Source organism: Phoca vitulina, unplaced genomic scaffold (assembly GCF_004348235.1).
Source record: "Phoca vitulina isolate PV1807 unplaced genomic scaffold, GSC_HSeal_1.0 scaffold2, whole genome shotgun sequence".
Lineage (NCBI taxonomy): Eukaryota > Metazoa > Chordata > Mammalia > Carnivora > Phocidae > Phoca > Phoca vitulina.
This window is the reverse complement of record NW_022589705.1, coordinates 62120829-62137893: the sequence shown is the minus strand read 5'-3', so window position 1 is coordinate 62137893 and position 17065 is coordinate 62120829. Positions and strand designations below refer to the sequence as shown.

The 17065-nt window shown below is 41.9% G+C and overlaps 1 protein-coding gene across 1 annotated transcript in view; it reads left to right on the top strand.

Moving 5' to 3' along the window:
• The first annotated feature begins 334 nt into the window (after positions 1-334).
• The window catches only part of ELAVL4 (ELAV like RNA binding protein 4), a 139588-nt gene continuing 122857 nt past the window's right edge, over positions 335-17065 (top strand). Inside the window, exon 1 of the mRNA XM_032429361.1 lies at positions 335-479. Coding sequence (XP_032285252.1) covers positions 462-479 — 18 coding nt within the window. The 5' untranslated portion in view covers positions 335-461. The remainder of the gene's footprint in view (positions 480-17065) is intronic.

Below are 17065 nucleotides of genomic sequence, written 5' to 3'. Positions count from 1 at the left end.
AAGGTAAGATTTATCCTAAGGATTCCAAATTGGACAAGTTTTTGGACCCTCAGGGCTCAGCATAGTATTTTGCCAATAACAGTGGTCCGAAAGGTGTTGGTGGGCATGAACCGCAAAGCAGCTACCTCACTTAAAATTTAAGCACAGGTAGCAGTATTGGAGTAAAGGGAGAAATTTTACTCATTCACCTTTTCCAGCATAGACTCCAGGTCAAGCGCCAGGATCAGGATGGAAGCCTGCCTGGCAGGGGCCGGTCCTCCGGCTCTCGCGCGGGGCGCCCCCTGGAGGCGACGGTGGGGGTGACGGCAGTGACGGCGGCGGGGGTGGGAAAGCGGCCGAGCCCGCTGGGCCTGCGAGCGAGGTAGCGAGTGCTGTGCGACTCCGCGGACGTCCCCCCGCGCGCCGCGCCCCACGTCGCGCCCAGCCTCCGTCGCCTCCCGCCGGACTGCACCGCCAGGAAGATGCGCCTCAAGAACCAGGTAGCCGCGCCTCTGGTCGGCCCCGCGCCCCTGACTCCCCGCCCACCCGCTGTCACGGTCGTCCGCGGCCGCGCGGCCACGTGGCCGCGACTCCACCGTTCCCGGCGCCCAGCCCGGCCACCCCGATTCCCAAGGAGGGAGTGGGAGCCCCTGCAGTTGGGAATCGCCGCGCGCGCCTTTGGCGGGAGGACTCCCGGCGACCCCTCCCCCGCCCATCTGGCGGCTCTGTTCCCGCTGGGCTCCGGGCCATTACACCCGCCGGCCTCCCGAGACTCCCCTGGCCTCAGGGGAGACAACCGAAAGTTGGAAGAGCGCGCGCCCCCTCCCCTGCGACTGTGGACCCTGCCGCGCGGAGAAGCCGCCGCCCTGCGCCACTCCCCTCTGCGCCTTTCCCGAGCTGTCCTCGGAGTGGTTTTGCTGAACTAGCTGGTGGCGCCAAAAAGTCCGGGCGGCTTCGGGCGAGCAGGGCCCCAGGGTGCTGGGCGAGCGGGCGCGGATCCTCTGGGGGCCCCTCTGTCTGTGTGACTTCGCTAATTGTTGAGAAGCAGCACTCTCCGATGCTTTCCCCCCATTACTGCCCGCTGTGGACCTGGGCTTGGGATATTTCTGGATGAGATTGAGAGGGCGCTTCTGTTGCACTAAGCAGTGTTCTTGGTTAACCGAGGAAAAAGGCTCAGGTGTTGGGTAGGGTCGGTCTGTGTTTTGTGGTTTTTGTTTCCCTTTGGCCTGGGGGTTGTCAAACGTTTCGAATTTAGTAAACACACGCCCTGAAGTCTTGAACTTGCTGGAGAGAATTCGTTTCTAAAAGGGACCGAAGCTCTCCTCCCCCAGCATATGTTAAGGGACTTAGGTAGACCCCAGGGAAGCCGAGGGGAGGGGTTCTAGAAAACAACTCCAGGTTTGGGGGAAAGTGAGTCATATTGATTCCCAAGGTGTTAGCCGGGACCGCTCAAGGGTGGTAATTCAAGTAAAATCTTCCCCCTGGGGATTCAAATACCTGCCTCTATAACGCAGTTTGGCAGGAGCCTTGTGGGATCCTGAAAGCCTACCTGTGTCCCTTACCTAGCTGCTTTATTTTACTAGAACCCCTTTAAAGAGGCTGCCTCACTTTACTCTCCTGCACTTGTGTGCCTAGTTTTTTCATATTTTATAATACTTGCAAATTGACACTGAACAAGCTTTAACCTCAGTCATTTCAGAATAAAAGTGAAATGTGAATGGAGCTTCATTCATGAGGGAAGTAGTCTGTGTGAAGTGTTTTGTAAATGTGAGTGGGTAGAATTTTAAACTGAATAAAATTAATGTAATGAGGAATCAAAAGGTTCAATCCAGATGTTTGCCTGCACGCATCCCTAATAAAGTGACAGTGCAGTGCTGCACAGTGCCTTTCCTTGTGGTTCTTGGGTGGAGTGGGCTGTGGCACTGTGGTTGACTAAGAACAAGTGGATGGTTGGATTCCTTCCATTCATCTTCTAAGGCACTAACCATTTCTTGGGGCTGATGGGGTTGTGACCCACCCACCTATGTAGAGGATTTCCCCCCTCTCCAACTACTTTAGAAATATATGAGGGATTTACGTGCAGATTTTCATTTAAAGAACTTGTAAAGTAATCCTCTTTAGTTATCATTAGTACTAGACCCTGAAACCCTTGCTTGCCTGTTAAGATGAGGTGCCTGGATGTGATTGTAATAGAGGCGGGTTGTGATTTAGAGCTGGTTGCCTCACTAATTCCACTACATAGTGTGTGTTTTGAATTAACAGAGAACTCCTTACCATTTGTGTAGAGGAAATATAATTTGGCATAAGGGATTCCAATTCAGATATTCTTGGTTCAGGTCTGATCCCACCACTCAGTAGTTATGTGACCTTGCATAATTAATTTCATGATTCTACCATCCCCTCCCCCTTTATTCCCAGTAGACCAATGGGGATAACCTTTAACATGGGAATTAAATGAAATACTCTGTATATAAAAAATGAAATACTATGTAAGTACAGTGCCTGGCATGTAGGCATTCAGTAAATATTCCTATTGTTAACTATCCATAAGCAGTAGCTATTCCCATCACTACTACTGTATTTACTTAAAATACCTACCTACCTATGGTTGGAGAGAGAGATTGACTGCAAAGGGGCAGGAGGGAACTCTCTGGGGTGATTGAAATATGCTATATCTTGATTGGGGTGTTGATTAAGAGGGTGTATCCATCTGGCAAAACCCATCAAACTGAACCATTAAGATCTGTGCATTGGATTGTGTGTACATTACATCTCAATAAAGTTAATTTAAAACATTAACCTCCAAATGTGTTAAGTACATATCTTTTGGGAGGTGGTAGTTGACGTACCAGCCTAATTCTGCATAATCTAGTAATTCATTTCCAGAAGCCCCTCTGCATATGAGCATATCTTCTTCATAAGTTGGGTCTTCATATGTTGGGTCTTAAGAAACAGAAAGAAGGTCCTCTCATTTTTCAGATTGTTGTCAGGAGTGATGGTCCATGGAGAAGAATGATTGTTTGGCTCATTCTGAGATGGTATTTAATTTGAAACTTACATGTACTATTAGTTTTTACTAAATAGCTTTTTAAAAACCAGATTAAAATGTTTTATTTGATCCAGTAGTGCTTGTTTGCATAACATATCCATCCAGTAAGCAGTTTCTGAAAGGTCATAGTCATTTTGTGTCCCTTTCCTTTCTTTCAATAAATTATTTATATTGTTTGTAGTTAAGTGATACCTAACATGCTTTTAGCATGGTACCAGGCACTTAGTAAATGCTAATTTATGCTAGCTGTTATTATTATTATATTTTTTTAAGATTTATTTATTTATTTGACAGAGACATAGCGAGAGAGGGAACACAAGCAGGGGGAGGGGGAGAGGGAGAAGCAGGCTTCCTGCCGAGCAGGGAGCCTGATGCGGGGCTCAATCCCAGGACCCCGGGATCATGACCTGAGCAGAAGGCAGACGCTTAACAACTGAGCCACCCAGGCGCCCCGCTAGCTGTTATTATTAAAACTGATGTATTCAGGGCACCTGGGTGGCTCGGTCTGTTAGGTGTCTGCCTTCAGCTCAGGTCATGATCCCAGGGTCCTGGGATCGAGTTCCTCGTTGGGTTCCCTGCTCAGTGGGGAGTCTGCTTCTCCCTCTGCCCCTTCCCCCTGTTCGTGGTCTCTCTCTCTCTCAGATGAGTAAATAAAATCTTTTAAAAAATTGATATATTCATATCTTTTTTGGGGGGTCAGAAATCAACATTATGCATGTTTTAATGGCAATTCACTATAAAGATGCTGTGAAAAACAGTTGTTTTTCTGAAGCTTCTCTCCGTGGCTGGTAGATGACCTTCTGTGTCTCCACATGATCTTTTCTCTGTGTGTCTTTGTCATAATCACCTCTTCTTATAAAACACTAGTCATTTGAATTAGGGCCCACTCATATGACTTCATTTTACCTTAATTACTACCTCTTTAAAGGCCCTATCTCCAAATAGTCATATTCTGAGGTACTGGGTGTTTTAGGACTTTAGCATATGAATTCTGGGGGTGGGGGGCACAATTCAACCTACTACACATGGTATCTAGTAAACAGCTGTATTGGTTCTTTCAAAATAGCTCAGCACATAGAATATGAAACAAGTCAGATTTTTACTCTTGTTTTAGAACAGTTCAATTTGGATCTAAATGTTGTAGTTCCCTGTTGCAGTGAGAAACCCAAACTTATCCATCAGGTACACACACACACTCCTTTTACATGTAAGGTCAATTACAACTGAAGAAGAGTTAAGGTCATTGTCTAAGCTGAGTTTAATCCATGACTGGGTCCACTAAAAATCACGTCCTTCATTGATTGAGAAAGCTAGCTATGCAGTGGCTTCCTAATCTTTCTGGCTTTCTAGCACTTTGGGTAATGAAGGTAGAAGTTTTGGCTCTCTGGAAAGAAACCATTTACCCCTTTGATACCTTAATACCTAGTTCTGTCTTTTGAGCCCTTTGTTTGACTTTCCAGATTATCTCTGCAACAAAATAATTATACTAATCCCTTAATACATATTTCCTACATATTCAAGTCATGAATTTATGGACCCAAATTTACTGCACAAGCAACCTTTGTTCCTCAAATCAGAGCCTGGAGATAGTTTACTCAGAGCTACTTGAACTGCCCACTTCATGGTTTATTTCCCTTATGAGTTTGAGGTTCATCTTGGCTCCTTGTGTTCATGCATCAGGATGTGATATTTTATCTAAAGAAAAAAAGTCTCTAAACTTATGTTGTGCAAAAATGGCTCTCAAATGCATTATGTGTGTTACTCTCAGTTTGTGCTAATTTGCACAGCCTCTGAACAACTGGCAAAGTGGCTAGTGTTGACGTTGCAGCTGCCACGGAGTTCCCAGTTGCTTTAGGAATTTTACATTTTATTAGTGTAATAACAGAATTTACAGTTACCCACAGTGTGTTAATTACAAACACTTATTATCTATATCAGTTTGATGCTTGATCTTATATTTCTTTTAATAGAAATGTTACAGCTTTTATATTTAATTATAATGGGGATTAATCATCACTTATATCAGTTTTCACCTACAAGCAAAAATCTTGGAACAGATTATAGTTGAGATGAGGCTATTAGATTTAAAATTCAATGCCAACAAAGCTTTCTTTTTTTTGACTTTTAAAATTTCCATTAACAAAAACTTGCTAATATCACTGAGCCTCATTTCACAAGACTGATCTGATGATTGACTGACTCACTCATTCAATGAGTATTTGTTGAGTGTCCAGTATGGGCAAGGCCCAGTTGTAGGTGCTTGGGATATAACAGTGAACAAAATTCAAATATCCCTGTCAGCAAGAGTCTAAGGGGAGATAGACATTAAAAATAGCCATAATAAACAAGTACATTATATAGCATGTTAGAAGGTTGCAAGTGTTGGGGTGGGGAGAAGTAGAGTAGGATAGGAGAAGTAGAGTAGGGGATCAGGAGCTTGGGTGGGAGATTGTGATCTTAAATAGGGTAGGCCTCACTGAGAAAGTGATACCTGAAGAAACTTGATGGCAGTAAAGAAGTTAGCCATGTGGCTATGTGGAGAATAAGCAGAGGGAATAGCCAGAGGATAGGCTCTAAGGCAGGGGTGTACCTAGAAGGCTTCAAGGAACTTCAAGGAAGACAGCATAGGCTAGAGAGGAGTGAGCGAGAAGGAAAAAAGATTATACATTGGATTATAATGTTTGTATGCTGAATAAATATTATCATGGTTCATCATCCAATGATAAGTAGATAGATGCTTAACTTACATACTAAGCACATTGTAGGGGCTCTGCATATGCTTGCTGAATGTTCCTTTGGCAAATGAATTGGCGCTTATAAGAACCGGTCCTGAACCTCAGTAGAAAAAGGAATAGGCTTCTGGAATTGTTGCTGATTCTGGTGCCAACAAAAGTTAGAACTGGAGCTGGGAAAGGGGAAGGGCAGGAAACTAACATGGAGATGCCAGCATGCAGGTGACTGAGTCTTGCCAGACTGTGGTCACACTGACTTCACTAGGGAGTCAATTTTTCACGTGGACTTAAATGTTTGGTACTGAAAAATTCCTTTTCAGTTTGTTTTTTTTTTTTTAAGATTTTATTTATTTATTTGACAGAGAGAGACACAGCCAGAGAGGGAACACAAGCAGGGGGAGTGGGTGAGGGAGAAGCAGGCGTCCTGCAGAGCAGGGAGCCCGATGCGGGGCTCGATCCCAGGACCCTGGGATCATGACCTGAGCCGAAGGCAGACGCCCAATGACTGAGCCACCCAGGCGCCCCTCAGTTTGATTTTTGTCCTCATGATTTGAACTTTTAACCAGAAAGAAGAAATTCTAGTGTAGACGATATTCCTGATTTGAAAGCTTGAGATGTGTCAACCTCAGGATTCCCATACCATAGCATTATTCTTGTTTGCATCTTATTGGATAGATCTCATAATTATCATATTTGCGTATTTTGTTTACAGTTTACAAAGTATTTTTATATATATTATTTGTCCCTCACAACAGATGTATGTGTAGTCCACCATAGCCATTATTACATTTTGGACTGGGTGTCTTCCATTTGTCCTCTAGATCTGCTCTCTATCCTTTTCCACATCCTTTCTGTGGCCTTGGAGGCTGACCTTTATAGATTGCATCAGTGGGGTCCATTGCCCTCTTGCTTTGGGAAGGATTCAGCTAGTGGTGTACTAGCAGGATGTCTGAGGGCAGAAAGAGAGGTCCAGGTATTTATTCCCCCAGGTCCCACTCTGCTAGGCTATGGTTAGCAGTGGTGTGTGAAGGCCACAGCCCCTACCCATCCTACAGCTATCGTTCTCTCTCTGGGTTCTCTAAGGTCTAAGGGATGGCAGAGGGTCTCCACTCCTGCTGGCCCAGGGTGCTTCATCTCCCTTGATGAATTTCCTTCATTAAATCCTGTTTAATTTTATTCTTTGAGTATGCCTTCCGTTTCCTGTCTGGGGCCCTGACTGAGACACAGCTTTCAAGATGACAACCTAGAGAAGTCGGGTGACTTGCCCAATGATAGAAATCTGGTAAGTGACAGAGTAGGGACTTGAATCCTAGTTTTGTGACTCAGAGGCACAATTAATTTTAAATATACCTTTGTGAATATATTCCAACTGGTGGATACTGTTGAGAAACCTTTCCATTTTGGTCTCCAGTTAAAAGTATATTATATGGGATATTATGTATTGGTATTTCCTTAAATGTGGAAAGGCTTTTGTAAAAAGTAGGGGTCTTTAGAAAGAAATACCGTTCTCTTTCTTGCCCCCAAACAGACAAATTCCTTAACATGTCATATCTTCATAAGAAAAGCATGGAAACAAAATCAGGAAGCAATTAGATGGTTTGCTTTTGGTTATTCATGGTGATGAAAAATAGGGATAGTGTGTATAGTTAATAATCTGTGATTTTCTCTTTCATCTTTCTGTTGGTCTACCATAAAATCCTCTTTACTATTTGTCCTACTTTCCCCTCCAACTGTTCACCAACACCAAACATTGTCTCTAAGATGTAGATCTGACCCTATCATTTCCCTGTCCCCCACTATCCAGAGGATGAAGCCTAAGCTTATTGGCTTGTCTTTCTTTATCTATCCTTACCCTTATATCTAACTTCATGGACCTCAATTTCTCCAATTTAAATCCTCTACTTGCTTCAATATTAAATTATTGCAGTTGACCAAACATGCTTCATATTTGCTTTTGCCAACTTGCATTTGTTGTTTTCTCTGCCTACAATATCAATCATCCTTGCCCCTGAGCCCTAGTGTCTGCCAAGAGAACCACATACCCATCAGAGTTCTGTTGGAAATCATCACATGAAACCTTGTGGACCCCACAGGCAGAACTGCCACATTTGAGGAAAAAAGCCAAACTGCTTGAGGACAGGATCTAGATTTTATTCATCACTATATCCCCTGAGTTCTGGGGCCTTGTACTTAGTGGATGATCAACAAGTATTTATTGAGCAAATGACTCAGTGTAAGGCTCTTTCAACCAAAATCTTTATAAGAAAAGTTTTGAAGTTGTTTTTACTGATTTGAATTAAAATGTCAGAAAGATAGGGTGAGGGTGGTAGCAAGGAAGAGATAAAAAGCAAAAATTCTGGGTTGTCATCAACTAGAGTTTCTATATAGGGAGTCCATGCCATGGAGTTATGTTTTTGCTACCAGAGGCCCGAGTAGGACTCCGTACAACTTTGGTCTCTTATCCAATATATGGACACCTGTGGTTGACCTGTGTTAGCCTGCTCTGCTCCTATTATAGAAGGGATTTTTCTTTTTTTTTTCCCCCCCTGAAGATTAGTTGGCCATCTTTTCCCTACACCTCTGATATTAAAGATCTTTTAGTTCTCACAGCATGAGTTTCTGAACAAAGGGTCATCTGGGAAGCAGCAGTTTTGAGGATCTTACTTAGGTCATTGGAACTAGTGTTCCGGAAAGTGCCTGGTGCATAACTGTAATAATAGAAGTCAGATCCCAAGTTTGTATTACAAGTGAGTGTTTTGTACTACACACTCTCTCTGTCCACTCATATTATCACTTGTTGAGGGGAAAATGATACTAACTATAATACTATACTGTAATTTTAAGTCCAATTACTATGTTGTTTGGAGACATATGGCAGAAGGACAGAGCCCAAGAAACTTTAGTATACATGGGACATCCTTATTGTGCATTGAAATAGTATTTCTCTCTCCTCTGAGGATGTGATCTATTCTTTTGAGGTGTAAATTTTGCAAGGTTAGAATATTGTTATAATAAAATAAATTCAAAATACAAGTGGAATCAAAACATTTTTACCAAATTAAAGTAAGTTTGAATTATTTTTACCGATTTTTGAAATGGGAGAATCACACTCTATAAGGGAGAAGTGATCAGAGTAAACAAGAATTTAGTGATCTGTCCTCTAGTTACAAAATGTTGTCCTATGGAATCACAATGGGCCTGCTTTTCTGCTTTTCTAGATAAGTTCTGTTCAATGGGAGACATGCTTTAGTTCATAAGACAGAGAAGAGACTTAATAAATTTGCCAAACCAAATGGGGATAACCAATACTATAAGGACTGTCATAGTAGTCTTTTAGTCTATGGAAAATTGTACATATATGGGATGGAGTGACATTCAGCTGGAATGAGGACAGCATGGGACATATAGGGAAAAAAACCAAACCACAAAAAATTAAGGTGGGAAATGTTTGTGAGTAGCAGTATTTGTAGAGAACCTTTCACTTTTCTCTTACATGTTTCTGCATAGAAAGAGTGGTATAAAAGGAACATGAAAATTGAAGAATAAAAAGTAAAAACAGAACTCTGAACAAATGGTAAGAATTCTGAGATAATGTCTTTATCACAAGTGTTCCTGCTCCTGTATTCATTATCCTGGTTTATGGCACTGTCGTTTACCTGGGCAGAAGAATGCTGAGGAATTACTGTAGATCCATCCTTCTACCTTACCATCTACATTTAGTTTCAGTCTCTGGGTCCAGATAGTCAATTTGATTTCTTTAATTAGTTAAGTGCCTAGTATATGCCTTATTCAGAGAGGGAGAATGGTATAGATAAAAATTATTGCCCTTGTGGAACTTATATTTTCTTAAGCATCATATTTTTCTGATTTGAAGATAAGATTTCTGAAATGGAAACTCATTTTAACAATCAATGTTTGGAAAAAAAACCCATGAAACTAAGAATTAGTGGGTTGTGGTGTGGTTATCATTACCTGTACATGGACAAACTTAGTGAAGCTCATAGGAGGTATCTGTTCAACTGTCACCTCAGTTGTATTTTTTGCATTTGGAACTCCCATACACAATTGAATTTTAACTTAATTTGTATCCCTGATTGTCATTTAAATTCAAAAGTCAAAAAGCACATGAAAAGATGTCCAGCATTATTAGTCATTAGTGAAATGCAAATCAAAACCACGATGAGATATCACTTCACATCCACTAGTGTGGCCATAATAAAATAATAATAATAATGGTTGACGAAGATGTGGAGAAATTGGAACCTTCATACATTGCTGGTAGAATTGTAAAATGGTGCAGCGACTGTGGAAAAGTTAGCCAGTTCCTCAAAATGTTAGATATAGAATAACTATATGACCTCCACAGGTCCACTCCTATGGGGGTACCAAGAATTGAAAGCAGTCATTCAGATACATGTACACACATGTTCATAACAGAACTCTTCACAATAGCCATAAAGTGGAACCAGCCCAAATGTCCATCAATGGATGAATGGATAAACAAATTGTAGTATATACATACAACGGGATATTCTTCAACTATGAGGGGGAATGAAGTTCTGTTACAGGCTACAACATGGATGAACCTCCACAATATACTGAAAGAAGGGAAAGAAACCAGACACAAAAGGTGACACATGATTCTGCTTATATGAAATATCCAGAATAGGTAGGTCCAAAGAATGAGAAGGAAGATTGGTGGTTGCCAGGGACTAGGAATGGGGTGGGAATGGGGAGAAACTGCTTAATGAGTTAGGGGGTTTTACTTTGGAGTGATCGGAATGTTTTAGAACTAGACAGAGGTGGTGGTTGCACAATTGCCAGTGTACTAAATGCCACTGAATTGTTTACTTTAAAGTGGTTAATTTTATATTATGTAAATTTCACCTTGATAAATTATTTTTTAAAAATATCATACTATGAGGCAAAATGGAAATAAAAGTTATCATGTGCCCTGAAGTTTGCCTGTCATATACTATTCAGTGCAATTAAAAACAGAATAAATGGTCAGATCTCTTTCTAAAGATCCTAGAATTTTCAGAGTTTCAGAGTTCAGAGATTGTTATGACCTTTTCGTGTCATTAAGGACTGCCATATAGGCACCTGACATCTGCATGTCAATAGCTTGACTTCCGGTAGAAGCTGTATGATACAGGTATAACTGGGGTATCTACATTCCTTTTCCCCTCAGCAGCTCAGAGCACATCAGTATCCCCCACTTGGGACTCATAAATGATTTTGCCTTTTTTTTGTAGTTGTCATGAGTGAGCACTGGTGCAGAGTTGCAACTTGCCTGGGACGGGTGGATCCAGAACCGAGATCCAGAGCAGTGACAAAGGAGTTTGTGAAACAGTCTCCTGCTATTACCATGTTGAGGAGGGCCTAGGCAGGCTGTAGCTGAGGATATGCTAGACGGGGTCCTCTTATAACTATGACACTGCTACCAGCATGATCCCATTTACAGCAGCAGTATTCCCACTGTCATTTGCCAAGTCTCAGACAGCCCTCGGAATCCAGTGACACTGTGAGCTCATGTTTCTATGCCCCTACAGGCCCCGAACTCTGACCTATTCCATCTCTTGGAGTCTGGCTGGACAAAGCTGTCTGCTTACTTCTTATAGGTACCTTGAGTGCCTTGTAGTACTCAAGCATGATTTATACAATCAAGGTGATTTTTCTTCTTTTTCTCTTATTGGAGAAAAATATAAATAAACACATGTTTAATATCCAGCAGAGCATCTCCATACATTAGAAAGTATCAAAACTTTGAATAACCAAATGCAGAAGAAACCCCAATATTCCTTGATGCCTTTTGAGATTGTAATATCACTCCTTAACATATCAAAGAGACCAAGTTCACCAGCATGGATTATGAAAAGCAGAGTCCCTGTGATGCTCTCCTTAGCTATCAATGGCCAAAAATGATGGATAAGATCTTTGCATAATAGCTTCTGTTTATTCACAAAATTATATACAAATTTAGTTTTCGAAGTTTGAATCTTAGCCAGGCTTTAATAGTTGCTGTTTTCTTTGATATCATTTTTAATCTTAATACCATTAGGCAGGGTATGTGTTCTCCAAGTAAGGTACAGAGACCATGGGCCCCCTTTCTCCCTTTTATTTTACTCAGGCCAACTTATACGTGTTTCCTAACTAACCCCTACAGTCACCTGAGTTTGTAATTCCCAACAAAGATTGAAGTTTTGCAGTTACATGTAATTGTGCAAAGAATTTACAGTAAAATCAAATACTTTAATAGTACATACTGAGTTTCTGGGCACTGTTTTAAGTGTTTTATCTGTATTAACTAACTAATGGAAGCTCACAACCTCATTAGGTAGGTGTGGCTACCATGGAGGTGTGCCATTCAGACCTCTGTTCAAGAGAGAATTGACTTTATCTGTGAGGAGTGAAGTTAGATGACAGCCTCCAAACGCAGCACCTTTAGGTCATGCTTTTCCTGGATAGCCCCCGCCAGTGACTAAGCATGGGGGAGATGTAGAACCTGACATTTTTTCCCAATGTGGGACTCCTCTTGTTGGAAATCTTTGTTCCAGTGCTCCCCTTGGCCAAGCCTTTGTTTGATCTTCATCATGGTCTGAGGTTCTCCCTCTCCAATTCTACTTCCTGTCCTCTATATTTTCATAATAAATGGATAAATCTCCTGCATGCTTGACCCTGTTTAGTCTCTACTTCTGGGAGGATACAACTGATACAGGTAGGTACTATTATTATCCTTATTTTACAGATGAGGAAGACAAGGCACAGAGAAGTGGCTCAAGGTCTCCTGGTTAAATGGGTTTCAATGTCTTTAATCATGTTCTTAACACATTATGGTATGTTACCTCCCCATTCTAAGGTTCTTATCTATCCAATTAAGTATGCTTTGTATGGCAGAAACTCTCTGGGTTCTAGAAATAAAGAAATGTATAATATAGCCCCTTATCTCAAGAAACCCATAATCTAGTGGAGAAAACAAAAGGGAAATAAGAAGACAGTTTCAATCTTTCCTCTCAGTGCAATGATGAGATGTGTGCAGGGCGTCTTGTGAGTCTAGAGGGAAAGAACCTAATTTGTGTCATTTCTCACTTCCTCTACCCCTGGTATGGACATCCCCTTCCTCTTCTTATCCCCCTATCCCATGCCATCAGACTCATCTGAGATGCCTATCATGTTCTCTGACCTCCCTCTGACTTCCCAAAACTGAGTTGGGCATGATTGTTCTGTATTCTTTTTTTTTTTTTTTTAAGATTTTATTTATTTATTTGACAGAGAGAGACACAGTGAGAGAGGGAACACAAGCAGGGGGAGTGGGAGAGGGAGAAGCAGGCTTCCCCCTGAGCAGGGAGCCCAATGCGGGGCTCGATCTCAGGGCCCTGGGATCTCGACCTGAGCCGAAGGCAGACGCTTAACCGACTGAGCCACCCAGGTGCCCCTGTTCTGTATTTTCATAGGAACCGTCTGTCTTACCATCTCATACCCACCTTAGTTGATGTTTACTCCTTGCCTCCTGCTTGTCCATGTGCACGGTGCCTAGTGGCATGCCTAACTACAGAAGTCTTTGTTGAATCAATGAATGAGGAGAATCATTTGTTTGCTTGGCCTGTTAACTCCCAAACCTTGAACCTTTCAAGGTGTGAGTAGAAAAGAGATGTTGGAAGAGAATGCACAGAGGCATTTCTGCTCCTTTAAAATTTGGGTTCAAACATGGACAAATGCTTTCTATCTTATTTATTATATAGATATGTTAGGCTGATATTTTTATTCATTCATCCATGCATCCATCCAACCATCCATCCATCCACCCATCCATCCATTTGTTTATTGAGTCTGTCAACACGCACCTATGGAGTGCCCTCTGTGTGTCAGGCACAGTACTAGGTACTGTTCATAGTGGTGAAGGAGAGGCACAGTCTCTGACCTCAAGGAGTTTTCATTCTGGCAGGGTAATTAGGTTCTAAACAAATACAACCTGAATGTCCCCCAGGCCCCTCCAGTTCGTGGATCTTAGATGAGGTCACTTTAAATCTTTGTCAGTAGATCCAGCGTATCTCTATTCTTCCACGTACCAAATGGCATGCTGTCAGTTCTGTTCCTCTCTTATGTCTCTATGGGCATCCTCAAAGCCTATTTTTTTCTTGCATATGAAATAACGCCTATCATTGATACATGCTTGGTAATTGAATAAACCTTTCACAAATTGAATATTTTTATCATTATTACTAATATAATCATATAATATATCCTGCTACTTATATTTCTACTTTCCTTCTCCTCTGATGCCTCATTCTCACCATATTTCCTGGCCACTGTGTGCTATTTGTTGCTATAAAGCTGCCTATACCTTTCCACCACTGTTGGAAACAGCTACACGATGTGACCTTCTGGTTTATCAGCTTCCTCTATGGCCACTGTCTTAAGATTTCTGTTCCTTTGTGAGCATCTGCAATAATGTACTACTAAGACTTGCTATGCTCATCTCATCACCTAACCACTGTTCTCCCCCTTCTTGGAGCATCTGTTCTTTCTCCTGCCAGTTTGAGTTTGTTGCCATTTTCCATACCTCCAGATCTCAGGTGCTCCCCTCTCTCCAGTCAGTAGTGAAGCATTTTCCTCTTTTTATGTCTATCTGCTTTTGTAGGGATCCCGTGACGTTGTAGCTTGGGCTTCTAGTGAGAGTTATTTTATTATCAGATGTCTTTCGTTTTCTTGCACTGTTAAATGTTGCTTTCAGTTAGAACCTCCCACCGTAGCTGGAACCACTGATCCCATCCAACTTTTAGGCCCACTGTACCAGCCTCTTTTCTCATTTATGGTGGGTTTTTTTTCCCACAGGGCTTTCTGTTTTACCTCTGTTCAACCTGGAAGGTTTAAACCAAAGATGAAGGAAAAATAGGGATTAGCTAATGGAGGAAGGGAAGCAGGATTAGGTAGGGTGCAGAGAGGAGATGAGAGACCCAGTAGAAGGAAGGGCCCTGTGCAAAGCCCCAGAGGCCAGGAGCAGCATGGGTGTGTGATAGAGCAAGGTGTGCTGAGAAAATGCAAGCATCGCGATGTAACCAGTGCACTGTAGAGTGCAAGGGCTTAGATGGCAAGAGGTAATCCTGGGAAGTTCGGTTGTGTCAGAACCAGGAGGGCCTCTCCTAGATACTGAGAACAGAAAAAATAATCTGGAAGTGAAACAGGTTGAGTTTTCCCAAGTGCAGGTGTTTTATTGGTAGCTAATTTTTCCCTGGCCCCTAAAAGCTGAGATACAAGCTGCTGACCTTTTGTATGCATTAAGCATGGATTGTATTTCTTCTTGGTCCTTTCTCCATCATTTTTATTACCCAATGGGATTGGTCTAGACAATGTATAGACTTCTTGTCTGTTTTCTGGATCTGTTGATTGTCATGACCTGATTGTTACCTCAAGCTTCCAGAATCCAATTATCAGCCCTTCTAAGTTTTGGATGTTAAGACTCTCAGATTAGTCTTTTTTTTTTTTTTTTTTTAAGATTTTCTTTTTTTTTTTTAATTATGTTATGTTAGTCACCATACAGAACATCATTTGTTTTTGATGTAATGTTCCATGATTCATTGTTTGCATATAACACCCAGTGATCCATGCACTATTACTTAAAAAGAAAATCTTTACACCCAGTGTGGGGCTCAAACTTACGATCTGAGATCATGAGTCACACTCTATGGACTGAGCCCACCAGGTGCCCTTCAACGAGTCTTTTTTACTCCCATACAAGGAATTGCCCTTGTCCAAACCCACCAGATTTGAATAGTCACCACATGGATATCTTGAAGATATAATCACCATGATAATCCTGTGACAAAAATCACATACCTACAGCAATGGAAGACTGTGCTCCCACAGGGAACTCCCATCCTGGGCATCCTTCATGGTCCCTCCCATGTGAGGCCTTGCCAGTCCATGTTTCTCTCACTTTCCTTTTAACTCTGGAATCTATTTATTCCATTCATTTGACAATTACTAATACCTCTTAAACTTCTTACTATACCATTTAGCTTTTTGTAAATTTCAGCCTTGCATTCCCAACTAATTGTGAGTTCCTTGAAGGCAGAGAACATGGAGTTAACTGCTTTGAAGCCTCCTCAAGAGCCAGTCTTGCAGCTGGAGACATAGGAGGTATTTGGTATGTACTTGCTAAATGAAACAATGGGGCCACCAGCAAATGTACTGCAGGAAAGATTGAACTGCTTGGAGAACCCTGAGAAGAGCAACATGAGCCTGGGCTCTGGAACTATCAGACTTGGAGTTACAGCTCTGCTAGGCTGCTCACAGGCTGTGTGACTTAGGGAGGTAGGTTAGTTTCCCTTAGCCTCCCCCTCTATCTTTTTTTCTTTTTCTTTGTAAACCAGAGTTGATGACACAAACTTCACAGGTTTGTTTATGGATCAAATGAGATAATGTATCAGCAAATGAAATCACTGCTATTATTGTTATTCTTCATAGAAATGGCTCCTTGTGTAGGAAAAATCAGAAGGACAGGGAAAGGTTAGGGCAAATTATTTATCATAGAAAAGACTGGAAAAAGTTACTTATTTGTTGGATTAAGTAGAAGATCCTCTTTCTTGGATTGAGTGCTGCTCTGGAGTTGGACTGCCTGATTTGAATTTTGGCCCCATTGTCTGCTAGCTATGCAACAGTGGGCAAGTTAACTTAAACTCGGTGTACCACGATTTTGTAATCTATAAAATGGGGATAGCAATATTTACTGCATAAAGTTATTGTGAGAAGCAAATGAAACAATCCCTGTAAAGTGCTTATTAGCACAATGCCAGGCACATAGTAAGGCTCCTGATAGGCTAGTTTTTTTTTTATTGCTACTTATATCAGTTACCTATTACTGTATAATTAACTACTGTAAAACTAAATGGTTTAAAACAGTGAGTGTTTATTATTGCTCATGGGTATACAGATCAGCTGGGCAGTTCTTTTGATGTCAGCTGTGCTCATTCATACATTTGCAGTCAGCTCTAGGGCAGGTAGACAGCTCTGGGATCTTGGCTGGGCTCTCTCACATGTGTGGGGTCAGTGGGTTATGGGCTGTTCCAGGATGGCCTTAACGGGGCTCAGTGGGCTGTTTTCCATGTAGTCTTTCTTTTTTTTTTTTTTTTTAAAGACTTTATTTATTTATTTGACACAGAGAGAGAGAGACAGCGAGAGAGGGAACACAAGCAGGGGGAGTGGGAGAGGGAGAAGCAGGCATCCCGCCGAGCAGGGAGCCCGACAAGGGGCTCTATCCCAGGACCCTGGGATCTCGACCTGAGCCGAAGGCAGACGCTTAACG